General features: G+C 28.2%; 2 protein-coding genes across 8 annotated transcripts in view; one reads left to right on the top strand and one right to left on the bottom strand.

The window, feature by feature from the left end:
* The window catches only part of LOC112688846 (SCY1-like protein 2), a 181427-nt gene that overhangs the window by 67353 nt on the left and 95014 nt on the right, over window positions 1-19060 (bottom strand). For all 7 annotated transcript variants that reach the window (XM_025562237.1, XM_025562235.1, XM_025562234.1 and 4 more), the window contains 2 exons: window positions 12904-13266; window positions 3502-3616 (listed from right to left, as the gene is read on the bottom strand). In XM_025562237.1, the coding sequence (XP_025418022.1) occupies window positions 3502-3616; window positions 12904-13266 (478 nt within the window). The remainder of the gene's footprint in view (window positions 1-3501; window positions 3617-12903; window positions 13267-19060) is intronic.
* Window positions 7180-8146, top strand: LOC112688848. Its single transcript, XM_025562241.1, has 3 exons — window positions 7180-7204; window positions 7737-8006; window positions 8064-8146. Exons 1-3 carry the CDS (start codon window positions 7180-7182, stop codon window positions 8144-8146), a joined length of 378 nt encoding a protein of 125 aa, XP_025418026.1.

The raw sequence follows: 19060 nt of genomic DNA, 5'->3' as shown, positions 1-19060 counted from the left end.
AGTTTTCGATTGATTTAAAATACATCAGATTACCTAGTAATACATTTTGTATCTGGAAGTTAATTTTGTTAACATTAACATTTTTTGTCACCAATATAACAAGATTATTGAGTCAATTATGATCCAAGTAAGAGTTATTCAGTATATCTGAAAAGAGAGTTACAATTAGTTCATTTTTTTCTAAACAATAGTGCAAAAACTGTTTAAAAATTGAATGTATTTTGAATATTTGAATGCACTTCTATTTCACCGTTTCTATTATTCAGCAATTTCTCAGAAAATATTTGTGTTAATTTAGTCACAAGTTTAGGGTTAAACTAAGTATTTTGATGTAACGTCATAAAAACGATTGTTTTATACATGCGTTAATCTCATCAGAAAATTAGAGCGAGAAATGACTGGCAATGCCTATCAGAAATCATCAGACAATAGTAGGACGATATTAAAAATGTCTTACTGATTCTACCTGGAGCATTCAAGAAAAAAAGCCACGTTGTTCGGCGTTCACTGTCATCATAGTTCAATTATAAATATTTTTTTGTTCAGCTATCAATAATGGTTAATTATTCGCAATATTTGTTGCTAAGTCAACATCATAACATTATTTTATCGTTCTAAATCTCAGTTCACCACATCAGTGGTCGAGCTATCTGGTAATGGCATGTTATAATGTGTCAATGGAAAATTTGAAATTAAAATACATAAATTCCCGATAAACACTAATGCTTCATTATACGTCTTTGACGTAAATTCTATTTTTTATATTGGTATGTTTGTTTAAATTCATGCAGTACATCTTCAGACTTATATTTCTTATATTTGAATTACAAAGCCGATGATTGTGTAGGGTAACATATCAAAATAATTGGTAACAGTTGAAGAATATACTATTCTGCGTGCATATTAACATTACACCAGCAAGTGTTAATTCTCAATGATTACTGTTTTCTACCTATTAAAACTCGCGGCATACATCTTGATATGTATCTAATACTCGATTATTAACTGTTCACGAAAATCCTAAAGACGTTAGCATCATTCAACAACAACAAAACAACAAATGGGGAAAAAAAACATTCACGTTATTTTGGATGTACTGTCTAAAGTCACTATAATGTGTTGACTTTAAAAATGTCTCCAATTGAAGGATGTGGTTATCCTTGTTTAGTTTGCCCCCATTTTTAACTTGATTGGTTCCGTATAAAATAGTATAGAAAATTGGCATATAATAATGTTTGTCCAAATTAACCGAAAATATTAGGTTTTTGAGAATGTGTAAAAAATGTACCAATGCTTAGTTATTGTTACCATGGTAATAATAAAATATTTTGAAGTATTGTATCGATAAAATATCTTTACCGTAATCTATTAGAAACTTATAGAACTTACATATAATTTCAAATCTTTATTCTATATTAAACATTTAATTTGCAACATTATCGGGAGATAAACAATCCTTTAATATAGTTTGGACAATCTCACACATATGGAGTACAATATTATAAAAATCGGTTAAGTAATTTCGTATTCCATTGGAAACAAACCGTCTAACACGTAATTTTTAAATATAAGATGAAAATATTTATATAAATAAATATTTAAATGTGTATACATTTATGAATCAATTAATCAATGTAAGTATAAGTCGCTTAATGCGAAGAAATTAGTGTTAAGCGTTTCGGTTTATACACATTTTTTTTAACACAAACAGATTATTTTGCGTTCCCGTCGAGTTCGTGTTAACGAACAGAGAAAATTCTGCGAAAGCTGTTCCTATTATAATTTAAAGATTTGTATTTTATAAACGCAAAAAGAATAGAGAACTACTTTTATCGTATTTTTAATGAACAAACAACTCGTGTTTATTGCGTAATTATATTTATTAAAACAGAAAAATACATTCCATATCAATTTCGGATTATCATATTGCTTTTATTACGATAATTGTAAAGTTTACGGGTAAAATTAAATTAAATTTTCGATATGAATCCGGGATGAAGCTTTAAGCTACATTCAAGTATATATTAAATATTATTTCTAAACCATCTATTCAAATAGCATTTTTATTCGCTTAATCACAGCTGTTGCATACCAAGGAAAATTTATTTTTAATTATGCACACCTACCTCAGACCAGTCATCAGAACGTGATTTATGGTTTTCTCGCACAACTACCAGTTGCGGTGGTTGTATTTATCGTTCTCTTTGCTCTCACCAAATTTAAATGCTAGTGGATTATATCATGATTTCCATAAAACATACTTTAAAAACTGACGAGTGATTTGCTCGTATATGACATTAATCACGATAATGTTAATTGAAATGTATATCGAATTATTTTTTTGTTACAAACTATAAAATGAAAGTTTTGATTTATTAGTTTTAGGTAATTGTTAATAATATCAAATTTGCCAGAATCATATTGAAAAACATGAAAGTAAAATATTGAGCGCTATAGATAGTTTTGAAGTATGTGATTAATACGACAAAATTACCATACAAATTATAATTTTACCTTAATTAAACTGAATTTAATGTTAGTGATGTAAGGGTTTACTTAAATAATTATAAAGTATTGATTTACAGCTTCATATGAGTAGTAAAATGTAATCGATAAAAATAATAACATTATAATATTATACTTGATGTTAGTTTCTCTATCTTACTAAATTGTTTGAGATCAATCAAAATGGCACATCATGGTCACATTCTGTGAAAATGCCTAGAAGAATAGAGATAGCAAATAATGAACGACGAATAGGCCATACAAAAATCACATAGAGCTACCTAATGAACAAAAATAAATCTCCAATGTGCCGAATATGCAGAGTCCTATTGAGCACCAATCACGTACTTACCAAATGCCTAAACTATGAGCTCCATAGAAAAAAAGCTAATCTTTTTGAACATATTTCCACATCACTTAATAACTGCCGAGAATCCATGAATGCAACAATCATATTCATCGTATCATCAAAATGATAAATACGTATCAATAATATTTCTACTCGAGTTATCAATGGAATACATTTAATTTTATTATGGGGAGGGGACATAAAATAATATAAATAGTTCTTATATCAAAATCAAATGTCTATTTTTATACTTTTCAGGCGAAAAATTAATGTTTTTTTGATTCCATTATAATTGACAAGTACTAAATTTACATACACGATAAAATATTCATGTTGTGAATTTTTTCATTCTAACCATTTTAACATTGGAATTTTTTTTTTAACCCCCTCCATTTATATGTTACAGAGTATTATAACCCTTATATACTTAAATGTGTAACAGGTATTCAGAAAATAATACCAACGATGTATCTAAAATAAAAATGAATGAAAATATCCATTATGAACTATAATAACTTATGTAAATTACATGAATACATAGTTTTAACAAAATTGTTCTGTTTGTATCTAATATCAAATATATGATAGGCAAATATGGAAATGATTGCAACCAATTATCGAAAGACTATAGAAAATGTTATACGTACCGATGAATTCCAGACCACTCAGTTTCCAAGTACCAGTTTTTGTAACTAGAATGCTGCTTGGGCAGACATTATGATGATGAACTTGAGGAGATAAGAAATCAAGAGCTTCGGCTATCTGAAATTCGTAATATTCAAGGATAAATCGGTATGTCATACGCAACACAATTGAGTAAAATACACTATTCACCTAACAAAGATTTGGTGATCATAGTACTTTAATGGTAAAATCACAATATCAATCTATTCAATTATATTATTGAAATATGCAATATGTTATTAGACTCTATTATGATAACTTATTATTAGGAAAAAGGTACATTTTATTAGTTTGTATTTTTTACTCGACTAGAGTGATATCCAGCGTAACGTTTCGGATAAAATTTTAGTATAACCCCTCGTTTAAGACATATCCCTGTTAAAATATGAGAATTTTCATTAATGGCTAATAATCTTAATAAACTATATTATTAACCAATGATTTATGTAAATTTAAGTTTAAAACTCTTCTTTTTATTATATTGTCCTACAAAATTGAATCATTTTAATTAAAGACATCATTCACCGGATAATAATGTAAAATAGCTATCGTATTTTGTCATAACATATACCCACATTAATTCTAGTAGGCTAGTAATTTTTCAACTATCATATAATATACATGTACTATTTAAAAATTAATACAAGCATACATGGTTCTTTCATCAATAATTTAATTAAACAGTGGTTAAAATTTATTACAATGTAGCTGTATTAATTGTGTAATTGTTTATTATAAAACTAATTTAATTTCGATTTATCCATAAATACAAAAAAAAAAAAAAAATTCAAATTTATTTTTAACACTCACGATTAATTAATTTAAAATAAATAATTTTAAATTATTGAAAATGTATAACTGATATGTACGAGTTCACTGATTTTAATTATAATAGTATCCGATCAACATATAGGTACATATTATACAACACATAGTTGTATCGTTTTATTTTTAATAACGAAGTATTTTTTTTTATACTACTATGGATTGGCAATGCATGGAGAAACTAAAATCTACTGTAACAGGCAATTCTGTAAAAAACAGAATACTGTAGGAAAAAGACCATTAGGTAGACCAAGAAAGTGGTAGGAAGATATCATAAAAAAGGATAGGGATGAGATGGAGAGGGATTCCGATTGGAGAAATCTAACAGTGGAAATAGTAAAATAGAAGGTTTTTTGTGAGATAGGATGGTCTTAAACGCACAATAAACTCAAAAAGAAGAAGAAGTATTTTTTTGATTTTAAACATAATATGGAAAGTTTGAGAAAATTTAAAGGTAAAGAAAAATTCAAATAAAAGAAGGGTGAGATATAAAATTTGTATGTAAATAGTTGTGTATAAATAATTAAGTTCATAAAATTTTAATCGATATGTTAAATAAAAACCATTTAAGGGAAGTGATAGGCTTGTAGTTTAGTTTGTCTCTGCGTAAATAAACACTTTTTTTTATTCAATTTTTTATAACATAGAACAATAGATATAATTTTTGAAATAAATATGTAAATATAAATAATAATAGAAAAAAAATTAATCAAAAAAACGATAGATTAAACATAGTTTAGATGCCTCCCAATGGAGGTACTATGAAATAAATAACCTAATCGTATATAAAATTAATTTTAGCGTAGATTTTTTTAAATTTAATAAGTTTCTAGAACAAACTGTTTTTAATATATTTCCACAATTACATTATACAAATATATACAAATTATGTTATTTTTCATGTTTAAAAAATAACAATGTAATACATGATGATATAAAAATTAAAGGTCCAGTATTTTTATATGGTTTTAGTTTTGTATGTGTTCGTAAGTTTGACAATTATAACATTGCATAGGGATTTGTTATTTTTTATGTGGTTTCTCAATTACCACTTTACCACTTTAGTTGTAAGTAACTATGTGATACAAATATTCTTATTTTTATTAGTTTTTTGTATACATCGGCAATACACTCGCTACCTGGAAATGCTGTAAGAGGGCATTTATTTTTATTTTAAGCATTGTATAAGTGTTTAACTCAATGTCTTAAAACAGCCAAATTTTCAGATATGTCAGTATGTATGCTGGAATGATGTAAGTTTTTTATGACGATAAGCGATGTGAAAGAGAAGAAAATCTATGAAAATTTGATTGCGTTGTCATCAAGTGATCTATAATTGATTAATATTATGATAACATTACGATTTTATGATCAAATATAACAGTATTGATTTAAAATTAAATCCGTTTGAACTGGTGTTTCTTATTTTAGACATTGTTAGAAACGGGTAAAATAAATGTATTTTTATATAAATATTGAAGGAGCATTGGTCTCAGTGTCATGAACTGTGTGAGGTGACTAGTCGAGATGTCGGTAGTGTTAATTTAATACGCAGCTAATACGTTGTAACTGATATAATTGATGGCGAGAAAAGGAAAACGATTAAGTGAAATAGAAACTTTAGATTTTTTGATATTATAACTGATATATACATATATTTCGTGATATTAGGCTTATATTATGAAGCAAGGCCAGTATTCATAATGAGTAATGATGTAGTTATTGATAAAGACTAATAATAATAACATTAACACTTAATAAGCGAGCTGAACGATGCCGGAGAGTGAAATAATGGTGATGTAGTTATAGACACTAATTATTTATTTTTGGGAGTATATATATTCATTACAACCAACCGTTTATTATTATTTTACAAATATATTTGGGCTTGTTAAATAATTAAATACGAGTGTAGACATTTATTATTCTTTGAAAAATACTTATATGAAACTGCTTATATTTTTTCCGGTATCCGGCCAAAATAGCGAAACAATAACGGCGAATACGAGTATAAAAATCACGAATTAATTATAGCGAAAATAAAAACAGCGAATTTTAAAATAAGCGATCATGCATAATAGTGAAACTTAAATTTAAATTACATATATTCAAAAATTTTCAATTCATTATTTATCAAGATAACTTACTGATATCATACATTGGAACATATAAATTTCTTTCTATTTTTACCAGCGATATCTGATGCAATTGACTTATGCCCACGGATGTATCAAGTCGTCATCAATGTACTATCTTAATTACTATGTAACTTAGATATTATATATATATGTTGGAAATTTAGATAAAATTGTCAATCATATTATATTTGAGTTGACATAAGTTAATACAGTTGTAGTTCAAAGCGTCAGTGTATAGATTGTATTATTTATTATTTTTGTTCGTTAGAAAAATACAGTGTAAAAAAAAAACATATTTATTATTATTTTCAATGGAATTTGTAAAAAGTAATAAAATTAAAGATTTATAATTGTATAGTGGATTCTTGCATCGTGAAGATAGAAAACAAAATAACACAATATATTGGTGTTGTGTAGAAAGTTCATATAAAGGTAGAATAATTACGATTAACGGAAAAATTAAAAATCAATCTAAGGAAAACTCTCATAATCATATTCCCGATAAGTGTAAAATTCAATGCAAAATGGCTGTGAATAAGATTAAGAAGCGGCTGTTCACACACAAATTACTCCACATGATATAATCAGTACTGTACAAATAGTATCTGGAGTAGCCGGTGCAATTCCTTCAGTTCATCATTTGAAACACACTATACGTAGAGTTCGAATACGTAATCAATGAGCACCGCCTATTCCGAAAACAGTCAGTGACTTAAAAAATTTCTGATGAGGATACTAAAACGATAAAAGGAGAACAATTTTTAATATTTGACAGTGGAGCACCACAGGATCGAATTTTATTATTTTTGATCGAAAATAATTTAAAATTGATGGATCGATCAACTAATTGGTTGGTAGACGGAACTTTTAAAACGGTACCTTCACTTTTTTATCAGTTATTCACTATTCATGTACTTATTCAACAGGGTGACCAAACAGTTAGTCCTACCATTTATGCATTATTAACCGATAAATCTCAATTAACATATACACGTTTTCTTAAATATTTATTAGAAATAAAACCATCTTTAAATCCTACATCGGTAATAATACGAGATCGTAGATTTTGAACATGCCTCAATAAATGCATTCAAAACCGTTTTTCCACATGCTGAACAACAAGGTTGTTTTTTTTTTTCATTTTTCTAAATGTATGTGGCGACTAATTCAAAATGTTGGTCTAGTCGAAAATTATGTTAATAATCCTAACTTTTCTCTTCATATTCGTATGCTAGCTGCTTTGGCCTATGTTCCTGATAACGTTACTAATACTTATGAAGACATTTTAGAAACACAATTTTATGTTGAAAATGAAGACCTGTTAATTGCATTCTTGGATTATTTTGAGGAAAACTGGGTAGGAAAAATAATAGGAAGACGAAAAATTCGACGCCAACCAAGACATCAAATTGATATTTGGAATTGTCACTATTCTGTCAAAAATGGTCTTCCAACAACAAACAATGCTGTAGAAGGATGGCACAGGGGATTTGCATCTATTATTGGTTCATATTATTTTATTAATAATTATTATCTTTAATTATATAATACAAAATCTTTAGGAGGAAGCCATCCTACTATTTGGAAATTTATTGATGGAATAAAAAAAGTTCAAAATTTAGAAGAATTGAAACGAGAGCAGTAAAATGCTGAAGAATAACCGCGGAAAAAAAAGTACAAAGACTGTGTTAAAAAAATGTATTCATTAATTCAAAACTATAGTCTTAATGACAATAATAAGAAATTTCTAAAAGGTATAGCGTATAATTTGTCACTAAATGCCTAATTATTTTATTTAAAATTATTATTATAACTAAATATTATTACTATTATAAATTAAAAAGTTAGATATTTTCTATATACCATATTTTCGTTATTAATTACTTTCGCTCTTTTTTAAAATTAGCTGTTTTTATTTTCGCTATTATTAATTCGCGATTATTAAATTCGCCATTATTGTTTCGCTATTTTGGCCTAGATCCATTTTTTCCATCTTGTATTAGAAAACATTTTAGTTTCATATCGCGTAATACGGATAGGTAGCAAGGCTGGAAAATGAGTATTTAAATTAAAATGTCAAAAGTATAGGAATATTGCTACATAACAATAAAAGTATGTTTTTTATATACATTAATATATTTCTTGTCAAAATTTAATATTGCCGGTGGAAGCAAATGAATGAAAAAGTATTTTTTTTCATTTATTTCAATTTAATTGATGGATTGAAAAACTAAAAGACTTTAAAAACTCACTCAGAAATTGAAGATTACTCTTATATCTTATAAATAAAACAACTTAAATATAATTAATTTATAAATAAAAGTAAATAATGCAAGCTCTAAAATCTGTGAATTTAATCAAATTTCAAAAATCTATTGCTAAATTTTAACACAATTTATAGGTTGTATAATATTTAATTTAAAGCCGTATAATATAATATTAACCATAAGTGCGTTATTGTGTTAAATTAATAATTGCTAACTATAATAAATAATTAGGAACAAATTTATTTTTGACTTAAATATAATTAGATATTTTATGTTAAAAATTTATAATAATTTTGTGTTTAACTCGATGATTAATCATGAAATGAATAAAATGCATGTTTGTAAATTCACTTTTTGTCAAATGTTTTAAAGCAAAAAAATAAATAATAAATGTTAAATTTTTATCGTGCATTGTTATAAATTTACGAAAACAACACTTTTTATGTTTTATTGTAAAATCACACTACATTGAAATATATTACAATAAGCAATAGTCTGGTTTGAGTGAGTCAATTGTTAGTATGAAAACACTAGAACTAACTAATACATAACTAAAATTACGTATAATTTTTTTTAAGTTCAACGTAATCTAGTATCCATACACAAGGGATCACCGAACTTTTAACAATATATATTTTATATAATATTTTTAACTCCACCTAAAAACCCCCTCAGATATTAATGATGCAGTAAATCTACTCACATCTAATATACAAACTTCAGTGTGGGACTCTGCCACATCTATATCATCACAGAAAAAGCCTCCTCAAAAAGCCACCTCCCCTCGTATATGCGATCTCTTATTTCACAAAAACGTCACGCTCGTTCGGTATAGCAAAGAACCAGATACCCTATTGACAAAGCCCTTTATAACTCACATACCCAAAAGCTGAAGCATCTACTAGTAATTCTCAAATCCGAGTTCTACGCAAATCATGTCTCCTCTCTTACAGGCAAGGATGGTTCTTTATGGAAAACAACTAAGCAACTTTTACGTATCCACAATCCTCCTCTTACTTTACGTAACACTGATGGCAGCTGAGCATTACTTGAAAAAACTCAAGAAGACATATTTGCTAAACACCTATCCAACACTTTCCAACCTTACCACAACATCTATCCGAATAAAATCAAAGAAGTTGAAATATATCTTAACGCTCCTCTTTCAATATATCTTTCTCCTAAAGCTTTTCACCCTAGTGAAGAAGAATTTGGTTTAAAAAAAAATTCACTCAAAAAATCTCCTAGTTTCGACCTAATTACAACGAATATAACCAAATACTTATCCAGAAAAACAATTGTTTTCTTAATTAAAATTTATAATAATGTGTTATGATTATCATACTTCTCTATACTATGGAAATACTCTATTATAATATTCATACCAAAACCTCATAAGCTCTCTGACTGCCTCTCCGCATACAGACCTATAAGTCTTCTTCCAACTCTATCCAAATCATTTGAGAAACTCCTCCTTAAACACATACTGCTAATAGTTGAGGAAGCTAAAATAATTCCTGATACTCAATTATTAACATTATTAACAGTCATTCGATAATCCATCAGATTCATCACCTGATTGATAAAATTTCGTTCGCCCTGGAGGAAAATCTATACTGCACCACCGCATTTCTCGATGTCTCACAGGCATTTAATAAAGTTTGGCACTTAGGCCTTCTTTATAAATTAAAACTTCTCTTTCCAAGCTACTACTATCTAATCCTGAAATCCTACCTTGAAGATCGCTTCTTTTCTGTATGTGTAGGTTCTTCCTTTTCTTCTCCGACAGAAATAAAAGCAGGTGTACCTTAAGGCGCAGTAATTGCTCCCTTGCTTTTTAACCTTTTTATCTCAGACCAGCTGACCGAGAACCTTGCACTGGTTGGTTGCCGACGACAAAAACATACTAGCAAGTAGCCTAGATCGAATCCTGGCCTCTTCTCACATACAATCTCATTTAAACACCCTCGAGACATGGTACAAAACCTGGGGAGTAAAAATAAATGAATCCAAATTCACTCACTGCACCTATACCCTCCACCACAGAACATGCCCAATAATATCTCAACAATCAGCCACTTTCTCCCGTTCAATGTGTACGATACCTTGGTATCATTATAGGCCGTCGACTTACTCGGTAAACACACATAACTAGGAAAATTAAAACACTAAATGACCGTTTCCGACTCCTTCGACCACTTCTTATTTCTAAGCACATGAAACTCCCTAACAAACTCCTGCTGTATAAACTTCTTCTAAGACCCATATGGACATATGGAGTTCAACTATGGGGCAGCGCTAAAATATCAAACATAAACCGGATCCAAATATTTCAATCTAAAGCCCTACGTACCATTTCCAAAGCCCTATTATACGTTTCAAACCACACACTCCACTCTGACCTTAAAATGCCATTCGTTTCCGAAATAGCCAAAACTCACTATAAACGTTTTAACAGTTACTTAGCTCGCCATAAATCCTTTAATCACCGAATTATCATCTGTTTCCATTTTGAGCAATCCAATTAAAAGACTCAAAAGACGGTGGTGTCGTGACCTGCTAAACTAAATTAAAAAAAAAAAAAAAACTGTAATCATGTTGTAGTATCTCCAATAGGAGGTCTCTACAATCTGTCTCATTTGTCACTTTCTTATTTATCTTTTTCCATCAATTGTTCTTATTGTTCATTATTGTAACAGATTGAATATAAAAAAAAAAATTTTAAAAAAATAATATATATGTATATATATATATATTTATACTGTGCTGTGAATTATTCCTGTATTTATTTAAATTATTAATTATTAAACAACAATACAGAAAATTGTTTATCATTTTTATATTATTATTTATTTGGAGTTCTCTTTGTCGCTGTGATTTATTTATTGTGTTTTTATTAATTCTTCGCAATACAGCAACATAGTTACAATTGTATAAAAGAGTTTACCATTTTTTAGTTACATTTTATCAATTAGTTTTTATTAACATCCAACATAATCCAACACAATCATTAAATTTTACACAAAATCACATAATTTTTCCCCACATAGCTCACTATTCTCTGCGTGGCGAACACAACCAGTTCTAGTTAAGTTAAAACATCACTACACGGTACTCAATACAATTTCGGCCGGTGGGTGGGGGTATGGCATAACGCACGAAGTATTCGGTGTCCGGGAGCACAGTTTATATTCTTGGCCCAATCATAATGAACTTTTTACTTTTTAGTGATCGTTTTTGGATAGACCAATACTTCTAGCCATGGAACTGTTCTGTAAATAGTATAATGCACGAGTATAATAAATCATATTGGTTCGCTTTAAAGTAAAAAATTTGCCGTATTTTCAAGGGCATCATGGTACACATATTGGAAACCACTGTTTTGTACAATATTTTAGTAGGAACCATTGTGATATCGTTGAATGTTTCTTCTTTTTCTTCTTCTTTTTCTGTTGCATCTTAAAGAACATTAAGGTCATTGTGGCAACAACGACTTTCCTCTACTTCTCCTTGATCCTTGACACTTCTTCCGCGTTCTCTATCCCAATCATTTTTCTGAGGTCTTCCTTGATTCTATCTGTCCACTGTTGTCTAGATCGTCCTCTGGGTTGTTTTGTGTTTGGTGTTAATTTGCTCACGGAATAATAATATGATATTGCATGCGTATACGAATTAAACTAAAGTTTTACTAAAGGTACCATCTTAGTTTTTTTAGGGTATGCAAACAATTAAAGAGGCTAATTTTTTTCCACCACCAGGAATTGTAAAAAAAAAAAAAACGTTTCTTGTATTTTCACCATTGAGTTATTCTATTTAAAATATATTTATTGCACATTGACCATATAATATCTATTATCTACTGCAGAAAATAAGTTATCTCCATAACAGAAAGAACCTTTTTTACTATCGAGCAATAATATTATTAATTTTATTCGAGATGAACGAAATTGCATAGAAAGATGTTTCTTTATTCCCAAAATCAAATATTTAAAGCTGAAGACCGTAGTATAAATATGCATTAAACAAATAGGCTAACTGTAGATAAAAATGTGTCAGGGTGTGGTAGTGCACCCCTTGCCTCCGTCCCAAATTATGTCCCTGAGTTTCGTTTTGGCAATCGCGCCACTTATCTTACCTGTCTTATGCCGTATTTGATTTCAAAGTCCAGAAAATTGTATTCCTTCGCATGGGCCGGCCGCGGCATGGCCGTAGCTGTTATCGACGCGCCGGTGGACGGGGGACCATTAACAGCCCGGCCGCCGATGGACGCCTGGTACGCGAGTATGTTGGCCAAACTGGCGATCACGGGCTCGGCGGCGAAGGCGAGCGTTTCGTTGCAGTCCTCCACAGAGTGTACCACCTTGAGAATGAGCTTGGGCTGCCTGAGCATCTCCAGGTAGTGAACGCTCTTCTTGAGTATCTCCGTCACCGTTTCCTTCCGTCTGGGCTTGTGCAGTTTGTCGGCTAGTTTTTTCTCAAAAACGAATATGGACACCTCCTGCAACCGAAAAAAAAATCAATCGTGACCATTATTTGGATTAAATCTTTGAATTCTGATGATAATGATGATAATGGTGAATAATAATATTCACCAGCGTTATCCGAACCGCTGCTGTAGAGTAAACTAAAACGCGTAAGGTCCCGAAAACTAGAAAACCGTTTTCGTTTTGGATTCGGAATAGGTAACTATTATAAAATCGTCATGTGTTCGAATGATATAACAATTGTAATGCAATACGCATTTAACAATACCCACGCTAAAATATTTGTTTGTTTTATTGGCTATATTATAACGTTCCACCGTTACGTGTTGTGTAATTTTCATATCACGAAAAATCAATAACATGCATTGCTGATAAATGTGATAAAATGTACAAGTGTTTTATCATGTATATGACACACAACGATGTGAAATTTGCTAAAATATAAATAAAGAGTACAGAGGAATTATGTTGTGTACACGGTACGAATACATGTGAATGGCGTTCTAGGATTCAAATTTCATACGTTTAATTTATTTGAATGTTTTTACTTCGATCATCTATCAAATTACTTATGTCTATCAACAATGGCCATTCCAATGCAAGCCAATTCCAGAAACATTTTATGAAAATGACAAAAAAACAAATTTGAAAACGATGTATTTTGAAAAATCCAATGACATAAATACAATTTAATAACCATTTATTTTTTTGTTCATTTAATTTCATAAAAATATTATATTTGTAGAATAATTTACGTATAATTCTAGTGAACATGTATTTTAATACACCAATAATTTAGATATTAGAATTTTATAATAATATTAATAATATTATGTTATTGCGTGCAGTATAATATTTAAAGTGAATGGAAAATATTTTCGATATAAATTACTGCAAATGTAGATTAAAAATAACTAACAGATAGTAATATCCAAAATATTGTAGTTTATCATATAATATTAGGCTTATACTAAAATAGTGTCACAGTGAAAACTTTTGTCGCTTATTAAGATTATGATAATTAAGTAATGTAAACTAACTTTGGCTGATAAACGAGCTCTATAATTTATAATTATGTGATAAATTTTCAAAAATTAATGAAGGTACTTAGTTGTATTATAATATGTTTAAATGTTTAAATAGAAAATTAACAGTGTAACAGTACAAATAAGATATATTATTTTTCTATTATCGTTCAATGTGACATATATCGTGTAATTTTAATTTAATAACTTCCTTCCTATTTTTTTTTTTATTATTTTTTTTACTTATGTTTTCCCAAATTTAATTAAATATATAATTAAAACCGAATAAAACTTGAAACATGAAATTCGCTAAAAATATTTCATACTTATTTCACTATGGATAATAATAGCTTTTATTTCGATTTGGAACAATAGTTGTTCCATTATTGTTATAACATGTGCTTAATTGTGCGATTGGATTTATATTATGGAACTAAATTACAAAACTTTGATATACCAATAAAAAACGTATCACCAATTTACTTCCACATAATTTTAAGTTATAATTATTTATAAATTAATTAATTATAATTTTATAATTTATAACTATTCTGTAATATTATTTTGTTTTTCGAATATTCATGTTGAATAAATTATAATAAATGAATTTTGATTGTTTTTTTTTAAATTATAAATTTCAAATTAATAACATTTACCATATTTTTTCTATTAAAAAAATAAAAAAAAAAAAAATTTAAAGAACAAGAGTTGATAATCCAGCCAAATACTTTTTTTTCAATTTAATAGAAGTTAAGCTTTCGATGTTAAGATCTCGTTTATCTTCGTTCCGGTATAATCATTAACTGTATGAGCTCTCATAAGTTTGAAATAATTTTTAAATAGTTTTGAAACGTTAAAATACAAATGACTGCATTTATCTATTACAAAACTTGTCATTATTTTATTTTCATATATCTACACTTAGTAAATAAACTTATCCTCTATTCTCCAAAAGTATATTTATAAAAATTTAGGTGTATGTTATTAAATATTTGGGAAATTTAAAACCTATAAACAATAAATATAATATTTAGAAATAACATATTAATGTATTCATTAATTTGATGTAGTAGTGAGTATATTTTAACGATATTTAAATCTTACAATTAGTCATTACTGCAAATAACAATAGTGTATAAATAATATTTATATGCGTGAAATATACTGTACTCGCAATATGATTTAAAGTTACTGTTGCAAGACCTTTTAAAGATAGCATTCAAAATTTCAAAGTATTAATTTGAAAACTGTGAAAAAAAATAAAAATATGCTACCAAGGTAAATATTCTTTTCAGACTAACTTATATATTAATATTTATAGCTTTTTAGTGCAAAAGTTTTTATTGTAAAACAACAAACAAAAAGTAAAATATATTTCAGATATTCGTTTTCACAAATACTTCACTTATTCCACAAGTTGTAATGAGTATTATTTTCATGACTATTCATTTTATAACGTATTTAACTTTTATTTTAATGTATTAAACAAGTATAGTGAATATTGTATAAAACAAATGTGTACTTAACATAATATTGATTAAAACTATTGTTATTTATACAGTTTATTTAAATTTTTTATTAGTGTTAATTTAAAAGTAATATTAAATCATCTCCTTATTTTACAGCTCTTAAATGTTTAATTCGATTATATTCGATTACATTTTATTGATCAAAATATAGATTGACATTATAATAAATTGTATTATTTTAATCGTCGTATGAATAAAATAAAGTTTTCAAAGTATACCATATTCAACATTTATTGATCCTCAAATACTAAAACTAATCAATAAAAGTTGTTCATTCAAAAGATGAAAACACAACAAAATATTTATGTGTGGTTTTTTATTTTGTTTCTTAAATTTGAATGTTAAAAATTCTTTAAGAAGGTATTAAAAATATCTTGATCGAAAATATGACCTATACTCAAGCTTTATTTTACAAATATAAAACTATATTTTTTAATACCTTTATAACGACATCTCATAGAAAACTTCGTAAATTGTACTACTTTAAAAAATGTTTAATATATTATAATATTTACGCTTGAATAATTTTATTTAAATACAGATATTATTTTTACCATCAAAAAAATAATTTTTTTTTTCAAAATAGAAGGTACAACTTTTTAACATTCTTTGGGTAAAGATAACAAGAATATTTTTGGAATATTTATAGAAGAATTTAAATTAAAATAGCTATAATTGAAGCAATATTATTCACAGATTTTTCAGCATTTGGTTTAAATATTAGAATATGGCGGCAGAAAATTAATTTTTCTTAGAAATTCTTTCAAAAATTAATATTTTTATGAATATGAAGAAGGTTATTTTAATTTTCGATCATTTTAAAATACATGTATTTTGATTGTTATTTATCTATTTTATAATGTACATGTAATATAACATACATATAATGTACGAATATTAAAATATGTCTATGTATATACAAGTATCATTTATATTGTGTATCAAAGATTCTAAGATGAAGTAATGGATGTATAAGATATTTTATGATATGAAATTTTTAGGTTATTTTTTGGTAATATATACCGTATTACCTACATGTTTATAACGAATATTATATTAGAAAGGATGACTGATTGAAATATTTACTACAAATCATTGTATACCTACTATATTATAAAAATGATTTATTATATTTAATATAAAAAAATGTAATATGTAATATTTATCTGATATACTTAAATGTATTATTTTATTATAAAAAATTATAATACTTTTTATTTAAATAAAAATAATGAATTTTATATGATTATTTGATAACACTATCTGAAAAGTTAATTTGTTTATCTTATTTATTTTTAATTCAGTACTGTCTTAAAAATGTCAAGTCTACGTTTACCTATAAAATATTTACATAGTGGTTCTTTGAAATAAATCTGAACCAGTACAATCTGTATATTCGAATATATATATATAGTATAATATTCGTATTTAATAAAACGAGCACTATATCTACGAACCATCGGTTATGTGTATAATTAAAACGATTCACCGGGCGCCAACGTCGTATATCCGGTACGTGCATGCGGTTGTCTCATATGTCGTATCACGTACACAAATGTAAAACATATTTACCCACACACATACACAATTTACTACACACCGCATAAACGCCCGAAGTGAACTGCAAGAGTGTATATAATTACCATTGTTACCGCTGTCGGGAAACGATTAAGACTGTAATCCGCTATGCGTGTGCAAGTTCACATTGTTATAATCAAAGAGACGACTGAAGAACCAGTGCTAAGTTAAGGAAAATGTATCGTGGGGGAGCGGTTAGTGATAATTATCATTATTCGTAAAAAGTAATACGACAAACGAAATAAAGGGTGGTTTAAATATGCTAACTTACTTTTTTACTCTTAAAGAGTGAATTTTTTTTTTATTCTGATTTATGGAAAATGTATATGTACCTACTAAAAAACTAAATTTCCCAATATATATATTTTTTGCTTTTCTTAAAAAGTATAATGGGATAGTATTAACATTTGTTTTACCTTTTTTTTATATATATCAGGGGTGGCCAGCATGAATAGGTTAATGAGCCACATAGATAAATATAATAATTCCAAGAGTCAAATATAAGATAAATACAAATAAATTTTAAATAATTTGATAATATTTTACAAATGTAAACCTATAAAATTAAAATCCAAAATAATAATAATATGATGAGTAAATTTTAATTTTATAAATAAAGCGCGAGCAGCATCTAATAATGACAAGAGGCTACATGTGGCTCGCGAGTCGCAAATTGGCCGCCTCGAATTTTTCATGTACCAATATTTGGCTAACACTTAAAATACTAAAATTTTAAATTACGTATGAAAAGTTTATGATAATTAGTAGATATTATGATATTTTCCAGTTGTTTAATATATGTATATAGATGCGAATAATGATCTAATCAAGTAACAAATTATATCATGTTGTCATTAAATAATAACAATATTATTGTATGAATCAAAGTAAGATTCACTCGTATATGAAAAATTTCAGAAAACTGATAAACCTCTTTAAGAAACAGAAAATTAAATTGCCACAATGCCATATGGAGTACTCCGTAAGAAGTGATGCAAAAAGTCAATGAGTTGCAAAATATAGTTTAATGTAATACGTTTACGTTTTCAATAAATAAAAATTTGAAAAAGTTCATGATTTAAGCATACAAAAGAGGTGCTAAGAGTTAAAATATCCTGTATATTAAAATTGTAGCGGCGATTTTGATGAGGTATATCCACGGTGGTCCTTAGCGTGCCGCATTGTATTTATTACATACACACACAAACACACACACACACACACACACACACACACACACACACACACACACATACACACACACACAATTGCGTGCAACACCATGTTTTGCATTGCTAACATAAAATAACGGTAATGGGTTGTAAATCTTATTGGATCGCATCAAAATTCAATGGGCGAGACGGTCCCGCACGATTTCCGGACGGCGGCGAACGAGGCCCGAGGAATTTAATTTCACGTCCGGAGTCGCTTCCCGCTGCGGGTCGTACGGCATTCGTGCAGCTCGCTTACAAGGAGCCTCAAGTGCAAAGTTATTATCCCTCCAGTTTAGAACTTACCTTAGCTCATATCAGCATTGTGTGATACGACAGAAACTCGGTTAGATTAGGTAACCCGGCGACGATGACCTATTCGTAAAAAATACACATGTACTTTTTCTCTCCTCACAAACACACACACACACACACACACACACACACACACACACACACACACAC

This window comes from Sipha flava, unplaced genomic scaffold, assembly GCF_003268045.1.
Source record: "Sipha flava isolate LNK unplaced genomic scaffold, YSA_version1 40_pilon_pilon, whole genome shotgun sequence".
NCBI classification, from domain to species: domain Eukaryota; kingdom Metazoa; phylum Arthropoda; class Insecta; order Hemiptera; family Aphididae; genus Sipha; species Sipha flava.
Note: the sequence above shows the minus strand (reverse complement) of the source record. Positions and strands in the feature narration are given on the sequence as shown.